Source organism: Ochotona princeps, chromosome 20 (assembly GCF_030435755.1).
Source record: "Ochotona princeps isolate mOchPri1 chromosome 20, mOchPri1.hap1, whole genome shotgun sequence".
In the NCBI taxonomy this organism is placed as follows: domain Eukaryota; kingdom Metazoa; phylum Chordata; class Mammalia; order Lagomorpha; family Ochotonidae; genus Ochotona; species Ochotona princeps.
This window is the reverse complement of record NC_080851.1, coordinates 16,253,061-16,270,008: the sequence shown is the minus strand read 5'-3', so window position 1 is coordinate 16,270,008 and position 16,948 is coordinate 16,253,061. Positions and strand designations below refer to the sequence as shown.

General features: G+C 43.7%; 1 protein-coding gene across 1 annotated transcript in view; it reads left to right on the top strand.

The window, feature by feature from the left end:
• HECW1 (HECT, C2 and WW domain containing E3 ubiquitin protein ligase 1) overlaps positions 1–16,270 on the top strand; it is a 154,332-nt gene extending 138,062 nt beyond the window's left edge. The window contains exons 22-27 of the mRNA XM_058677941.1: positions 716–814; positions 1,418–1,547; positions 6,546–6,692; positions 8,434–8,548; positions 10,024–10,222; positions 16,103–16,270. Of these exons, the coding sequence (XP_058533924.1) occupies positions 716–814; positions 1,418–1,547; positions 6,546–6,692; positions 8,434–8,548; positions 10,024–10,222; positions 16,103–16,214 (802 nt within the window). The 3' untranslated portion in view covers positions 16,215–16,270. The remainder of the gene's footprint in view (positions 1–715; positions 815–1,417; positions 1,548–6,545; positions 6,693–8,433; positions 8,549–10,023; positions 10,223–16,102) is intronic.
• Positions 16,271–16,948: the final 678 nt, after the last annotated feature.

Genomic DNA, 16,948 nt, shown 5'->3' with positions numbered 1-16,948 from the left:
TAACTCCACATGACATCAACACTTAGCTTAGCAGAACGCCATCAGCAATCCCAGGAGGCTAAGTGCCCAATCAGAAGGTGAGTCAGTAGAGTAGCAGAGAACCTTGCATCTGGGGGTCTCCATGATTATTTCTGCCCTGCAAACACCTTGTCCTTCCTTCGTGTGGCTGGCAGTGTTAAACGGTGGTGTTTGCTTCACTTCTCTCATCACACTGTGGTTTCATGTAGCTCTTCCCCACGGTCTGTGAGAAAAACTGTCACTTATGTTCTGTGTTTAAATCCGTCACCTCCCAGCATGGGTGTCAGGTGATGTGTACACATATAGAATACTTGAATGGGGAGGATTCAGTGTCCGGAAGATGTTTTTTGTGTGTGGGGGTTGAAGTCTTCCTTAGGGTCAATGTGGACTGTTTAAAATTCCTGAATGCCTCTTCATGGTGCTTTGCACTGCTTCACTCCTCATGCCCCAACTCTGAGAGTCAGGGTCCCGGGGAAAGTGCCGTTAGTACATTTCAGGCCAAAAAAAGCACTGATTATGGCAAAACATAACAAGGAACAGAATGTGTGCCTGTTCCCCATCATCAATGGGAAAGTACTATAAGGTGCTAAAGGGAAGTAATAGGAAGCAAAGAAGAAATAAGTGAAAAACAAACTAAAAATATTCAACAGCATCAGTCCCCAAAGACGTACATTTCTCTGCACCGTTTGTGTTCCAGGTTCAGGTTCAGTGGGCGCATCCTTGGCTTGGCTCTGATCCATCAGTACCTTCTAGACGCCTTCTTCACAAGGCCCTTCTACAAGGCGCTGCTGAGACTGTAAGTACAGTCCACCTGGCCCTGTCTGCCGGACCCTGGGCCTGTCCTTGCTTGTGCTTTGGGGGGTTCTTCCCCTGTTTTGCCCCAACCATTCTGTACATTTTCTGCTCATGTCATGTTCTTAGATCACAAACACCATATAGGACAATGAAAAGATCTTTGGAGATTGCAGGTAGGCATGGGAGAAAATTCTGCTTTCAGAACATCATGTAATAAGTCCATTTATTTTAAAATATAAAAATTGACTATAAATTAGTGTATGTAAAAATATAACAATATTACAAACATCGCATTAAGCTGTTAAGTAGAAATAATCTCTTTATCTGGTTGTAAAATACTTTTCGCCAATGGAAAAGAGTCCATGAATCATTAATTATTTCCTATTTATCATTATAAATAGTTCCACATTTCCTTTCAAAATAAAATGAATAAATGAGAAAAACTATTGAAGGATCTGATTCTCTGGTATATTTAGAAGTTTCAAATTATTAGAACAAGTCTGCTGTGTGTGAGACAGAAGTGACCTTTCCACGTTTTGACAGGAGGTCTAGGTGGCCTTTCTTTGATAACTCTGTTTGCCTTGCTCCCTTTGAATTCATCCAGGCCTTGTGACTTGAGTGATCTGGAATATCTGGATGAGGAATTCCACCAGAGCTTGCAATGGATGAAGGACAACAATATCACAGATATCCTAGACCTCACCTTCACTGTTAATGAGGAGGTTTTCGGACAGGTTTGTGTGAAATGGGGCTTGGAAAAGGGAAGTTGTTTGTTATTGTAGATTATGCACTTAACATAAAATATATCATCTTAATATTAAGCACATATTCCATATTGTTAAGCAGATTTACCATTTCTGGGCCTCTTGTCTCCAGAACTGTTTGCATCTTGTAGAACTGAAAACCCGTATTCAACAATAATTCTCCACTCCCACATCCTAGCTCCTGGCAGCTACCACTCTACAATCTGTCCCTAGGGATGTGACCACTTCAGATACTTCATATACAATAATGTCCTTATGATAGAATTTCCTTCTCTTTTAAGTACTATTACATCACAGATGTATTTGATGCATTTTATTTATCCGTTGTGCTGAACACTTTTTTTTACCCCTGGGCTATTACAAATAATGTACATAGGTGTGCAAATATCAAATATATGTTCCAGGCCTTGCGTTCAGTCCTATTATTCAGTTATACTGAGAAATGTGATGAGCAGTTCACATTTTAATGGGATTTTGCTTTTAAACTGGAGAAAAGAGGGGGACTGTCTCCTTTTGCAACTCTTCATCTTGCCTTCTGTGTTTTTCATTTCATGGTGTAGTCCTATGCATGGAGTTTTTTGAAAGCTATATGAAATAATAAATCAGAAAGCATTTTAGTGACATATTCCATACACATATGTAGTATTTCTATTATCTTTGAAACAAAAGGAATTCTTTTTATCACATATAACATTCATCCTTTAAAAATGCTTGTATTTCAATAATATTTGATAACATAAAGCATCCTACTTGTTTCCTACATTTATCTAGCATAGTCTCTTTCAAGCAGATGAGTTAGTGTCTTTGGAGATGGAAGCATGGCAGCCTGAGCAGATGTAACAACAAAGGTTTTGAGAAGCTCGTTTGCAGGAGCCCCCAAAGCCCACGACCTGAGGCCGTTGGGGCGGGGTTGTGAGTTACTTCATGAGCACCTTGCATGAATGTGGGCTGTGTGCTGAGTAAGTGGGTGAGAGCTCCCCGCCGCCTGCTGCTGACCACTCGGCACCCACACTGCAACCCAGAATCCTGGCTGGGCTCTGGAGATCATCAGTATCTCACTGTATTCCCTTTGGCTAAGCAGACCTCTGAAAGCGGCTCTTTCACGACTTTGAAGAAAGACCATTTCTCCCAACTGTAGAAAGCACATTTAAATATGTTCAAGTGAATGCTGCTTGTTTAACTGTCCTGCTTTGTACTAAATACACTTCTCATGGGACGTGACAACTTTGAGCCTGTCCTTCATATCACCCAATGACAAAGGTTGAATTTATGAAATACGCACAATTATTTAACAAAGTGCTTTAAGACATCTTGGCATCTTTCTTTAAAAGTTTTATGTTACATCCCCACCTTACACATTACACTGAAGGAAACTCCAATTACAACAGAAAAATGAAAAATTTTAGTTCAAAAATCTGAATGCATGAAAGAAAGCAAAGACAGGGAAGGGAGAAGGGGAAAGGGAAGAAAGAGGAAACCAGAAAGGAATGAAGCAGAAAGGATGCTATTTCTAGTCTTGCAGCCCCTTAACGTCATAGAAGAAAATAGTATCATAATCTAAAATTACCTTTTAAATTTTACATAACAAAATGCCAGGATAAAAGTGGCAGGTTTTCTAGTATACTGCAATATGTAAAACAAAGACTGTGTCCTTCCGTGTTGGATAAGATCCCACACATCAATAAGACTCATTTAGCCAGCAATTCATTTGAAAATTAGCAAAGAATATGCAGTTCTAAGAAATGGAACTACAGCTGAATAATCATGCTCCTTTGCAATTTGTAAAAACGTAAATCAGGACAGATGTCTCCCTTTATCCACAATGTCACTGGGATAGCACTAGCTAAGTAACTGACACAGTTGCATGGTGGATAGTGGACTCCTGGCGTGGCTAATAAATGTCAGAGACACCCCCGCCCATCAGCTCACTCACAGATGAACAACCACCAGGGAGTAGTAACAACAGTTAAAGAATATAGCAAGGCTAAATTGATATGAAATAATTGATCAGGTATACTTTTCAGAAGAAAAAATGAGGAAGAACAGTATCTATATTGATAGGCTAGTATTTATGGGGGTGGAGAGAGCTGCTCTAGTTAGTTATGTCCCACTCAACAGGATGCATGAGAAATGCTTCATCCAGTGATTTTTGTCCTTGTGCAGGTGCCATAGAGTGTTGTGACACAACCGTAGTTGGACCATCAGTCACAGGGATGGCTTCTGCAGTCAGGCACAGTGAGCACTGGAGTGGATGAGGCCACTGCCTGCCTGTCACAGCACACTGCTTTACAGAGCCTTTTGGTGGTTTTAATTTTTAAAGAAATTTAACATTGTAAAGATTCAGGCAGATAAAACTAGAGAAATATCCCTTCTTCTTCTTCTTCTTGCCTGCAACATCCGGGATGAGGCCAGGACGAAGTTAGGATCCCAGCACTCAGTTCAGGAGTCCTGTGTTGGAAGCCCAGTATTTGGGCCATCTTCACCTGCTGCCTCCCATGATACACATTAGCAGGAACTGGAACCAAGAGCAGAGCTGGGACTCAAGCCCAGGCACTCCATTATGACATGTAAATGATCCAAGTGTTATCTTGCACTGAATGTCTGCCACACGAACTACTTTTTTATGTAGAAGATTTATACCACAATTATTAACAGTACTTTTTATCACTATCACATATTATACATGTGTATCAAGTGTTGTGTACCTAGCAACTGTAGCAAACAAATTTTTCTTCTTTCTTTGTGAAGTCATACATGCTAAACTTTATCCAACTGGCATAAGAGGGGACTTGTTTACACTACCATCACCACAAATGCAGGAATAATGCATTGTTCTGTAATGTCCCTAGATGGTACTAAATTTTCAACTACATTATAAACTCATGGGACTGCTGTCTTAACTGGTACGTTGTTGACTGAACCATTGGTACTTAACTGTATGCATGTTCCCTAGCAAACACTGACAATATCCCTGGGAGAGAATACAGGAGATTTTTTTTTTTTCAGACAGGGGACTACATGGCTGGAATATAAGTTGAAAAAGAAACTTATCTTCCCTCTATTGTCTTTTATACCACTTCAACTTCATTCCATGTTCACATATTATCTACTCAGCAAAATAAATTACATACAAGTAAAATTAGATGAAAAATAATGATAAAGACACAAAAGAACAATGCTTTGTGTATGCACAGAGAAAAGTTTGAATGTTCCTAGTGACTAAAAAGTAAGGATGTGTTTGTGGATCTAAACTGGTATATATACACTTAAATTTTACCCCCTTTCTTCTCAAAATGAGATCATCAAGAGCAGCAATTTCCATTTTGGAAAATTGGATAGCAGCCCTTCTTGGAACGTTCTCGGCTAACAGAAAGCAGATAGACACAAGAGAAGATTCAGCCTTTCCCTGGTGTGTTAGGCTTAGGGTCAGCCACTAGAGAGGAGCCCCAAATGTCTGGGCTGAAATTAGCAGTTGAGTTTTCTCTTGCATGGAAGTCTGGAGGCAGCCAATCCAAGGTGGCATAGGAGTACACTGTGACGAAATCCCCAGGGTGTAGATTCCCTCCTGATCCCAGCACTAATATTCCAAGGGAGGATCCCTTGGACTCATGGCCCAGTGTGTACTGAGTCCAAACCCTCATACTCCAGTTCAAAGGCACAGGAATACATAGAGCCTGCTCTTCAAGAGCCCCCTAGGAAACGTCATGTGACACTTCTGCCTACACCTTAACTGACACGGTTTAGTAGCCTACCATGCCTGGCTGCAAGTTGGGTTGGGAAATAAAGTCTTTAACTGAGAAGCTCAATATGGATTAGCAATTAGGATATTATAATTGACCAATATTTTCTAATTATCACTGTCCCCCCCCCCCGAGTTACAGAAGAAAAAGTAACTATCAGACCTTTTTTTTTATTTTTAAAGATTTACTTCTTCATTGGAAAAACAGAGACAGAGAAGGAGAGAGACAGAAAGATATTCTGTCTGTTGACCCATTTCCCACATGCCCGCAACAGGCAGGAGTGGCCCAATGCCAGGCTGGGAACATGGAACTCTGTCCAAGGTCTCTCACATGGGTAGCAGGATCCTGAGTACCTGCACCTTCATTCACTGCTCAGCCTGGTGCAGTAACTCTGACAAGAAATGCCAGCATTACTAACAGGGGCTGCCACAGCACCCACCCCATCTTCACACTTCTTGTGGACTATTTTATTTTTAAGCACATGTGCCTGCAAATGCCAAATATATGTGTGTGCATATTTTTATATTAATTACAAACTACAGTGATTTCTTAATAAGTCTTATAGCATAGAGTAGTGAGTTGCCCTAAGTGATGTTTAAGATGCCTGAAGATGACCCCTTTGAAACAGCACACACTTTAGAAAAAACACCTAACATGTCACTGGTCTTCTTGCCCTTGAGCAGATATCATGCACAGCCTGACTTTCCTGGGTGACTTAAGTTTGTCCTGCCAAGTGCAGTGCTGTTCTCGCTGCACTTGATCATCAAGTCAGGGCCTCATCCTTCCACCGCTATTGCCAGCCTGACCACAAGTACCGCTTGTGTGCCCTCTGTTCAGTGGCTGCTTCTGATCATCTGTGAAAGGGGAGGAAGAGGGGACCGTTGGAGATTTAACCTGAAATGTGGGAGGAGACTATTGGGGGTATTTGGCATCACCATTAGGGAAACCTGAAGCAGTTCCCTTTTCTAACCAGTGTGTCCCTGGCATTAAGAGAATGTGTTTCCTCTTTTTTAAAACAAAAGCTAGCCTTTCCAAGGTGCTTAAAACTCTGCTTGGATCAGCTAGTCTTTTAGTGACCTCTAAGAAAAGACTCGGATTGGAGGAGGCAATGATGCTGAAATTGTGCAAGGAGTATTTTGGCATCAAGCCCTGTTGCCAAAGTTAGTTGGTCTCATTGGGAGGTGAGCTGAGTTGCCAAACACCCTGGTCTTCGTGGTTTTCCTTCTAGGTCACGGAGAGAGAGCTGAAGTCGGGAGGCGCCAACACACAGGTGACGGAGAAGAACAAAAAAGAGTATATCGAGAGGATGGTGAAGTGGCGGGTGGAGCGTGGCGTGGTGCAACAGACCGAGGCACTGGTGCGGGGCTTCTATGAGGTGAGGCCCGGACCCATGTGCAGAAGGCCCAGAGGTCTTCAGTGGGAGGTGCCCGCTCTTCAGGGAGCCCCAGAGGAGCCGGCCCCATGCCCGTGAGGAGCAAGGAGGGCACTAGCCCAGGCTGGCAAGGGGCTCGGCTCTCCTCACAAGAGGGCATATGGGACCTGCTTTGGGTAGATGGTTGAGAAGTTGCCAACACTTGTTACTGATGAAAAATTCTCCCTAAAATCTGGTGTTGGGGTAACCCTTGTGTGCCAGATGTTGAGAGACCCAACATCTGGATCTTTCAGGGCATGTTTCCTTTTGCCCACTAGAACCAAGTCTGAGGAAAGTGAAGGCACTTAGGGAAGGTGGCACACTGCCCATGTTTTATTGTGTAGCATAATACAGGCTGAGTGGTAAAATCATAGATAATGACAGTGACTGCATTTCATGTACAGAAAATGATAGACTTAAATTTCTCCAGTTTAGAAATACCTGGCCATAAACGTTTTCTTGGCTCTTGCCTTCTGAGTCAAGGCTCTTTCTCCCTGCTGCCCTGGGGCAGAACATCAGCAGCCATCCCATCTGCCACTGGTTTAACCAGGGAGGTGCTGCTGCAGGTGCCCATTTGCACCTGGCACAAGATGCCAAGCAGAAGCTTTGAGCCCTAAGACTGATCCTGCCACGGTTTTCAAGGAGGAAGAAAGCAAGTGAGGGGAGAGGAAAGGAAACAAAAGTGCCATAACTCTGATATACAGTGCCCAGTCCTGGAAAATCTTGTGAGAATGAGACAGCAGAGTTTAAGTGAAATGGTGATACATAGTTGCTGCCAAGTCATTGCCTTTCAAATATGAAGTTACTTGAAAACTTCACTGTGGCTTCAGGAAGTCAAGCCAGACTTGTTTATCACATCACCCTCAGAAGAAATGAAGGAAAAAGCCTGGAATCTTGATGATATTTCCAGCTTATGAAGGCCTGTGTTGTAAAATGTCTAAGTCAGTGATTTCCTCAGTCTGTTCAGGGCGCTGTAACACAGTACCATACGTTGTTAAACTATGTAGTTTATAAGCAACAGAAACATATTGCATAATTTTGGAGGCCCAAAAGTCTGCAATTAAAGTGGCAGCAGGTCCAGTGTCTGCCGAAACTTGCTCCTGGTTTACAGGTGGCACCTTGTCACTGTACCTTCACATTGTGGAAGGAACATGTACTCTTTAGTAGAGGGCTGTTCTCCCAAAAGGAGGTGAAAATTTCAGCATAAAATTGAGGGGGATAGAAATAATCAGACACCAGAATGATCTTGAACTCAAAAAGGAATGGATGTGAGGGCTCATGCTGTGGCATAGGAGCTAAAGGCACCACCTGTGATGCCATCATCCTATGTGGGTACCAGTTAGAGTCCCTGCTGTTGGCCTGGGAAGAGCAATAGAAGATGTCCCAAGTGTCACCCAGATGGGAGACCCAGATGAAGCTCCTGGCTCCTGGCTTGAGCCTGGTCCAACCTTAGCTATTATAGCCATTGGGAATGGATCCAGCAGAGAGATCTGTGTGTGTGCATGTGTGTGTGTTTCTGTTTTTCAAATAGGTCAATAAATCTTTCAAAAATATGATTACATATTGAAAAAAGAATACTGCATGTGGTGGTCAGTTTCCCATTTTAATACACAGAGATCATGATCATCAGCACGGCTTGTCATGCGCTCAGGCCTGGGTGCTGAAGCTTAAGCTGTTTCAGGTCACAAGATCTGTACTCTTTCAGGTTGTGGACTCAAGGCTCGTGTCCGTGTTCGATGCCAGGGAATTGGAGCTGGTGATAGCTGGCACCGCAGAAATTGACCTAAATGACTGGCGGAATAACACTGAGTACCGGGGAGGTGAGCGGCAGGAGTTGTTAACACAACCACCTCAAGAACCAGTTAGGATTTTTTTTTTTAAAGGGTTCTCAGTTGAAGGTGAAATTGACCACGACATGCGACATTGAAGGGGAGTAATCCATGGAGTTTGGTGCATTCTCAGTGCTGTGCCATTACTTTTAGTTTCTTTTGCAAATACTTACATCACCCCAACAGGGAACCCTGGGTCCAAGAAATAGTGATTGTCCGTTCCCTTAATCTCCTCTTTCCCACCTCAGCCATATTAATCTATGTTTTTTTATCTGTGCATTTACCTGCTTTGTTATACCTATTTTATTATACATATAATATGTATATGTATATATATATATACACACACACTAATAAGGCTCATACAACAATATAAAACTATAGTAAGACTTACAATGCATACAAAGTATAGCCTTTTATGGATGTCTTTTCTGGGTAGGATTAAGTTCATCTGTGTTGGGGTATGTTAGTACTTCATTGCTTTTTATAACTGAATATATATGCCATATATATGTACATATATGTATGTAATTATGAATATTTATAATTATAAATTATATCATTCATCACTTTTCAAGGTTAGAGAAAGCTTCGCCTCACTTCCATAGAGAGCAGGTGCTTGCGCGTGCTTTTCTCCACCTGTGAGCCTGAATGCTCCCTCGGTAGAGGTCGTCCCTGGCCTGGCTCAGAGTAGAAGCTTTCAGGGCATACCCCTCCGTGGACCAGCTCCTGAGTGCCTCACATGCTATCAGGAAAGGGTCGCCAGCTTCCTGTAGGATCAGCCCTCTTTACCTTCACACTAGCTGGCCACAGTACATTTTTTCCCCCTGTGGTCTCTCCAGTATGTCATTTCTAACCCTTCTGTGCAGTTCTTTTTGCACACTGTCAAATCTGGCTTTCTGAAACATCATTTGCATTACCCGTCTTCTCTTTCAGAGGTTTCTAGTCTTGGCTTCAAAGCCTTTCCTTCATGTAAAATATTACAAAGAATCCCCAGTCAACATAAGCGAGAGAGTGAGCTGGGGATACCCATGGCCTCACTCATCTTCCCGGGGTGCACTCAGCCACAAAGAGGCCTCAGACCTCCAGAACAGAAGGCAGGATGGCGTCTTGTATGCTTAGAGGGCTTATCTCTACCCGAACCTTTCTATTCTGTCTACATTCATTTCAAGTAGAAGGCCAGTTGCTTAACCACAAAGCAAAGGTCTCCGAGAACATCGCAAAGAGTATAAAATCCTTCTGTGAAGCAGCTATGTTCTAATTGGTCTTTTGTTGTAAAATTCAACCTTGTTATGCAGATGGTATGAGGTCCATCTGTCTAAAGGCCATCCCTCCCTGAGGAGACCAGCATATCTGAAGCAGCTGTTCCCTGTCTGGTGGTCTCTGATCTGATGTGCGTGTCTCACCATCTCTCTCCTCTCCTCCCTTCCGTCTCTCCCATTTCTCCCTCCCTCTGCTCTGTCCAGGTTATCATGATGGGCATCTTGTGATCCGCTGGTTCTGGGCAGCAGTAGAGCGCTTCAATAACGAGCAAAGGCTAAGATTGCTTCAGTTTGTCACAGGAACATCAAGCGTGCCCTACGAAGGCTTTGCAGCCCTCCGAGGAAGCAATGGGCTCCGGCGTTTCTGCATAGAGAAGTGGGGGAAAATTACATCTCTCCCCAGGTACAGAGGTCCTGCCAACCTTTGGGAAATCCACTGAGGAGGGAAAAGTGCGCTGGGTTACGTGCTTAGCCTTGGGGATGGAATTCTTTCTTGGCACTCAGGGTATTATTATCTGAGTTGTTAGTAACAGGCGTAGAAGTATCTGAGATATGTGAAGACCACGTTCTTATCAAGATCATCTTCTTTGCATGTGTCAGTTTGGGGAAGGTTTCTAACTGGTACAGAACCAAACTTAATTTCAGGAGGAATGTCTGATTTGGGGGAGGAGGAAGGTAGGACAGTGGTGTAAAGATACAGGAAGCCCCAGGTAACCCTACAGCAGCATATATGCCCTTGTCCAGCACATCACTTATATGGTTGTGCAATCATACATGTGGTGTAGCTCCTTACCAAGTCTGAAGACCCTGAGGATGAGATCATGTCAATCTCTCTTGGTCACTAAATGTCTTCCATGTAGTAAGCTGTCAAGGAAATGGTTTATGAGACCAATTGTGGAAAAGGAAGCACTGGGACTCTAGCAGATTTTATAGAATAAATTCCCCATGCCATGAGTTTTAATCCCAACACTTCCTGGGTTCTTTCTAGGCCACTTTGGGTGACTCTTAGGAGCACTAAAGAGCTACTTCTGTATAAGTTCTATAGGAATAAATACAGCTTCAACAAACAGAAGAAAACATTATCTTCTTCTAACATGCTGTGTTGTGAGAATATGGAACAAAGACCTCATCCTGATTGAGGTGCCCAGGCAAGCCACCACAAAGAAACTGGCTCTTAGGTGAGCACTGGGAGGCAAGAAGTAGGGCAAGGGGGAGTTCCAAGGTGAAGGAGCAGCATGAGCATGTTCTGGAAGGTTCAGGAAGGATCACTGAGCCAGTATGGAAAGTATGATATCCCTGATGACATCACAGGGGATGCCATTGAGAAAGAGGTTGGTGGGCAACCAGAAAAAGATACTGCTGAACAGTCTCTGTTTGATTCTATGGGGAACTAGAGTCATTTGCTTTTGTTATTTTGGGGTCAAAGAATGCTTGTGGTTTAAATATTTGTATTGGGAGCTTTGAAATATATATTCACATTATTAGGCTAAACAGCTTATGAGGTCAACATTTGGCTCACATCTGGTCCAGGACATGGGTTTTGGGGGAAACAGAGACTTTATCCTGGAACAAGAGGGCTCCAAGAAAGCAACTAATAAGGCAGTAAAATGATCCACTGAATAGTGACTTCTGACCATTCTCCCTTATATATGTGCTCAAGACATAAGAGCCTTTAAGATATCACCCATGTGTTGAGGATAAAAAGTGGATGAAAGACTTGGCCAGGCCACATGTACGCATCAGGAAATGATGAGGCTGGCAGGTGCACAAAGCAGATTCAAGTGACTCAGGGCACCCCGACGCTGTGGGCCACAGTGCACAAGGCCTGTATCTGGGGCAGGTGGCCTGGCCTGACCTTTCCCCAGCTCTTCCATACACAGACAGGAAAGGCAACTGGCTTCTCCAACACAGGTGCCAGATAGTGTCACAGTGAAAGCTGGTCATAGCCCAGGCTACATTAAATATTTACTTTAGCTCCAGTTTTCACTTTTTAAAATGTGTGTGACAGAGGATTAAGAAAAAAAGGGATCTTTGAGCATACTGATGAGGGGCCATAATTGTACAGTGCCTAGTAAAGCCTTTCCCGTACCATCTTAGTCCAGCTAGGAGAGAGGTGGGCCTGTCGCTGGGGCTGAGGCCAAGGTGTTAAATGAGTCATCCCTGATGCGTGACCTGGTGGAAGGGGAGAGTTAAGCTCTGTGCCAGAGATTTTAGCAAATGTCCTAAACTAAAAAGTCACAGGATCAGAGGGAATGTGGGTACACCTAGATCGTGATGTTCAAGCTATTTAAACCATTGCCTACAGAAACAAACACGCATCACACCACAACCCAGGACACACAGGTCCTCGCTAACATGCATGTGTTCCTGAGCACAATACTTTGCCCAATTACCCACAATACACTGTAGTTTGTACTCTAACCCATTTCATTAAAATGAAATAACTATCAAAACCTGTAGTTTTCTTTTTAAGTATCTAATATCATGAGACTCTAAGAAACCCAAGATTTTCAAACAAGAGTTGCAAAATAATGATCAGGAACTAACAAAAAGAAGTGAGAATGAGGTACGTCCACATTATAGAGTATGCCACAGGGGAAAGTTACCACTCACAAGGGTGGAGAAGGACATGAGACGACATCTGAAAAAAGTTTAAGAAGATGGCGGAGTTTCCCTACCTTGAAAAAGGTTGCTAATGGAGACAGGAAGGGCTTGAAAGAAGAGAGCAGCATAGATGTTAGATCAGAGTAGATGTAGCACAGGAAGTGTGGAGACAGGGTAAAGAAAAACAAAAAGAGAGACTTGAGGGGTTTCCATGCAGGGCAAGGACCAAGGATATGATGGACAGACTTCCTAGCCATCAGTGCAAAATGAAAAACTCTCGGTGGCCAAGGAGAGAGGACCACATCCCCAGGAGGACGAGCAACCATCAGGGAGCGCAGAGAGAGAATGTCCGCCACTAAGAGACCACAGATAGGCAAGGAGAGGACTGTTCAAGTCCGGGTGACAAGCTTGAGCTGGTGAGGCGAGAACATGGATCTGCAGACCAAGAGGTTACTGACAAACTTGGATAAGATCAGCTTCACAGCCAGACTAGGAGGAGGCTGTAGTTAGGCATGAAGGGAAGACACAACTTACATACCTGAACAACCAGCAGCAAACAAGTGATTCACAATTGAATCAATACTTTGGGGGGTGAGGGATGGCAGGCGCAGGGAGGTCATCTCTGCAGATAGCACATATTAGAAGGGTATACAGTGTGACATGGGCACCAACCAAGTCAAAAATTGCACCAAATGCTGGCACACTAGGTCTGCATCCCAGTGGAATTTGACAGAGTGTGATTGAGAAGGTCCGTGTGGGGCTCCTGATCATGCATTGTAAAGGATGCGGTGAAGACGATTCACTTAGCAATAGGTCATGTGAAAAAAGCCAGGATCTTAGGTCACTCTGGTATGACATGGTCCCTGAAGTCTTTGCCACGATCTTGGCTGCATTATTAAGAAAATTCTATGTTTCATTAATGAGTCATGGCTTATGAAAGGCATTTATGTGTGTTTCATGGTTGATTCTGCCAATAACCCTCTGAGGTGTGCACAGCATGTATCATTATCCCCATTTTACAAGTGGGAAAACTGAGGCGGAGGAAGCTTAACAGACTTTCCCAAGGTCATAAAGCTGAAGTGTGGCTGGATTGGGATCGGAATAGAGGTCTTCCAAGCCCCAGTGCCATGCCTTCCGCACTGTCCACGCCTGCCTGGCATCAGCCAATCTAGTGTACAGGGAGTGAGGTAGGCAGACACTCTGTGCTGTCAGATCCACACCTGAGGGAAGAAAAATGCTCCAGAATCTGGAACTTCAGCATAATCTGATTGTGTTCATTCACTCTGCCGACAAACCAGAATTTGAGTGAGTTAGCTCAATCCAGAAATGCCCATAAAAGTAACTAGTACACCTTCTGTTTAGGTGCTATGGGCTAATACTCATATCTTGCTCACAGTTAATTTGGTTAGTTCTGGAAGTGCACCTGGAACTTTTGAGCCTTATTTAATTTGGTTAGCTGTCAGTGTTACCCAACATGCTATTCAAATGTGCAGTTCTTTTTTATTTGCACTCAAATGAATACTTATAGATCAAATATTTCAATTATTTGAGCTAATCCAATGTGGACACGCGTGGATTCAGATAACCCAAGAACTCTGCCAATCCCTGGATATTTACATTTCTTCCCAGTTGGGTGTTTTCAGGCCAGGCTTGGCCAGATGTTCTGTTGTGCTGTGCCCACCCTTGGAGGTAGGCAGGGACAGGTGAAGGGGACCAGTGAAGGACAGTGAGTAAGCCACTGGCTGGAGGTAGATGAATGCCTGGTGGACAGACACAGCAGCAGTTGCTCCAACTTCTCCCTGGTTAGAAAATGTCCTATCCTACTCTCTCTCTTCCTCGTCTCCCCAAGTGACTCCCACGTCCCCTGTGCTGCAGCAGCCTGACTCTGGTGATGTAATTCCAGAGGTGCAACAAGTACAGAGCTCTGGAGGGAGCTTGTAATGTAAACAGTGTAAGACTCCAAACAAAGTTAGGATGAATAGAGTTTAGACTTGTTTTTGTATTTGCTTCACCATTTGATCTTGTGGAATGCTTTTCTGTGCTGGCTGGTATTCCAAGCACCATTGTAACAGATCACGCCTACTAGGAAGGAAGGAAGGGGATCTTGCAAAATGGGAGCTGCACCCATCCACCTTTCCCTTTGATTGTGAATAAGACTCAATAACATCAAAAGTTCCCATAGAAACTGACTCCCAATAGATCCACCGGAGGGAACTGTGTGTGCTGGGCCTCTCGTATTCACTGCTAGAGACGCACAAGGGTGTTCCTGATGCGTGTGTCAGCAGTGTGGCAAGGAAGATAGTTCTGGTATAGGGCAATCACTGGTGAATGTCCTGTGGTGTGAGCATAGCCAAAAGTAAAGGAGACCTCCAGGACTGGTGGCAAGAGGATGCTCCAAGCCCCTGTGGAGGATTGTGTCACATTCTTAGCTTCTCTTGAAAATGCAACACTCAAGCTTGGGGCTGTGTGAATGCTACTGGAGAAGTCAGACTTGTCCCTAGCCAAATTTGAGTAAAGAATTAAGTCTCAGAAGTGGGCATTTGTCATCGAGGTTAGGATGATGCTGGAGCCATCCACAGCCGTAGCAGAGTGCCTGGGTTTGATTCATGGTTCTGATTCTGATTCCAGCTTCCTGCTAGTGAACAGCCTGGGAGGCAACAGGTGATGACCCAGTTGAGTTGCTGCTGGCTTCGGTTTGGCCCAGCCCTAGCTGCTGTGGGCATTTGGAGAGAAAACAAACATTCATTTATTTATTCATTCATTTATTCATGTCTCTCTCTCATCCACTCAGTTGCTCGCAATCCTTTTCAAACATATAAGTTATTTCAAAACAGAAAATTCCAAGGCATCCTGGGTCCACTAGTTTATAGAGGCCCAAATAGCAGAGCTAGACAAGGAGACTTAGGAATATCATCCTTTAATACTATTTATGTTTCTGTCTCCTTCACTAAGCCATGTTTACAATCATACAGTGTATTAGTCCACTTATGCTGCCCTAAACAAAATATCACAAAGGAGTTTCTTTGAGAAAGGGTTTATTTAATCTTGCAGTTTGAAGTTATAGAATAGGAAGTCAGCTCTGTAGCCCAGCTTGTAATGAAGGCTGATTATGGGGAGGCGCAGCAGCCATGATTACATCATGAGCCAGGAAAGAGAAAACCTACGACAAACTCAAACTTTGATGATCAAAATGCCTTGCAAGGACCGCCCTTCAGAGATACACACCTGAGTGATCCAAAGACCTCCCACAGGCGCCACCTCTGGGATCCCCTCTGGAGAGCCCAGCTCCACCCTCAAATCATTAACCTTCAACACTAAAACTTCCGAGTTGAAACAACTTGCATGAGTCTGGGGAACCAAACCCTGCTCAGCCCATCACGTACTGCAATTGCAAAGTCTGCATGTTACCATGGAGTTAGCATTAGTGTACCATTAGAGTTCCAGGGTAGCACACTTTGTTTATGAGGGCAAGCCACTCAGGTCTAGCGATTCCATTTCCTCAGCCCATCTATTCATACATAGAAGGCTGTGGCTACACGTTCACAGCATTTTATGGTGATCCAAAATCCTGGTCCCACTCCTTTTTGATTCAGAGCTTCAGCCCAAGTCACGGGTATGTTCAGCATCAGCTGTATCATTGAAACAAATTCCATAATCAATTTTTTCCTTCTCCATTCAGGGCACACACATGCTTCAACCGATTGGATCTTCCACCATACCCCTCGTACTCCATGTTGTATGAAAAGCTGTTGACAGCAGTAGAAGAAACCAGCACCTTTGGACTGGAGTGAGGAAACACAGCCTTGCCTAGTGACTTCCCTGCCAGCAGTTACATCACCTTGTCTGAAATGATACCCAGCTTCCTCTCCCTGAATCAACTCTCCTTTGGTTTTGTTTTGTTTTTTTTATATTCCATGGTTTTTATTTCCAAACCAAATCAGGATTGACAAAAGCTGTGCATGAGGACCTGCCTTCTACTAAGATCTAACCTTCAGGCTTATCTCCTCTTTTCCATGAACTGCTAGCCTGTATGCAATATTTAAAAGCAGCTGTCTCAAGGTCTGTGTGTATCTCCACATACCTCCATTACCAACAATGAAATATGAATGCAAGTTATGCTACATCTGACCAAATGGTAATTAATGTTTACCTCCATTTGTATCATTTAAGGGGAAATTTGAGCATTAAGTATTCCGAGCTTTTATACACCCATTTCTTCTGAGCAGTCACCATTTTTTGTAATTTCCAACAACCAGCTCCAGAACTAGGCGCTGCTCCACACTTTGCTTTCTTCCCACACTCCTTCCTGTGCGTACCATCCATCTAAAGGACAGCAGTGGCAACGCTGAAGTTTTTATACATTCAACTCCTGATCACGCATGACATCTGTCTCATCCGCTGGAACTAGCCTAGACGTATGGTGCAAATACGACACTTCTCAATGTTAACAATAGCAAGAAGGACACCTGCTGTTGCCATACAGTCCAATGATTGTGGGGATTCCAGGCTCAACTTGAGTTTGGAG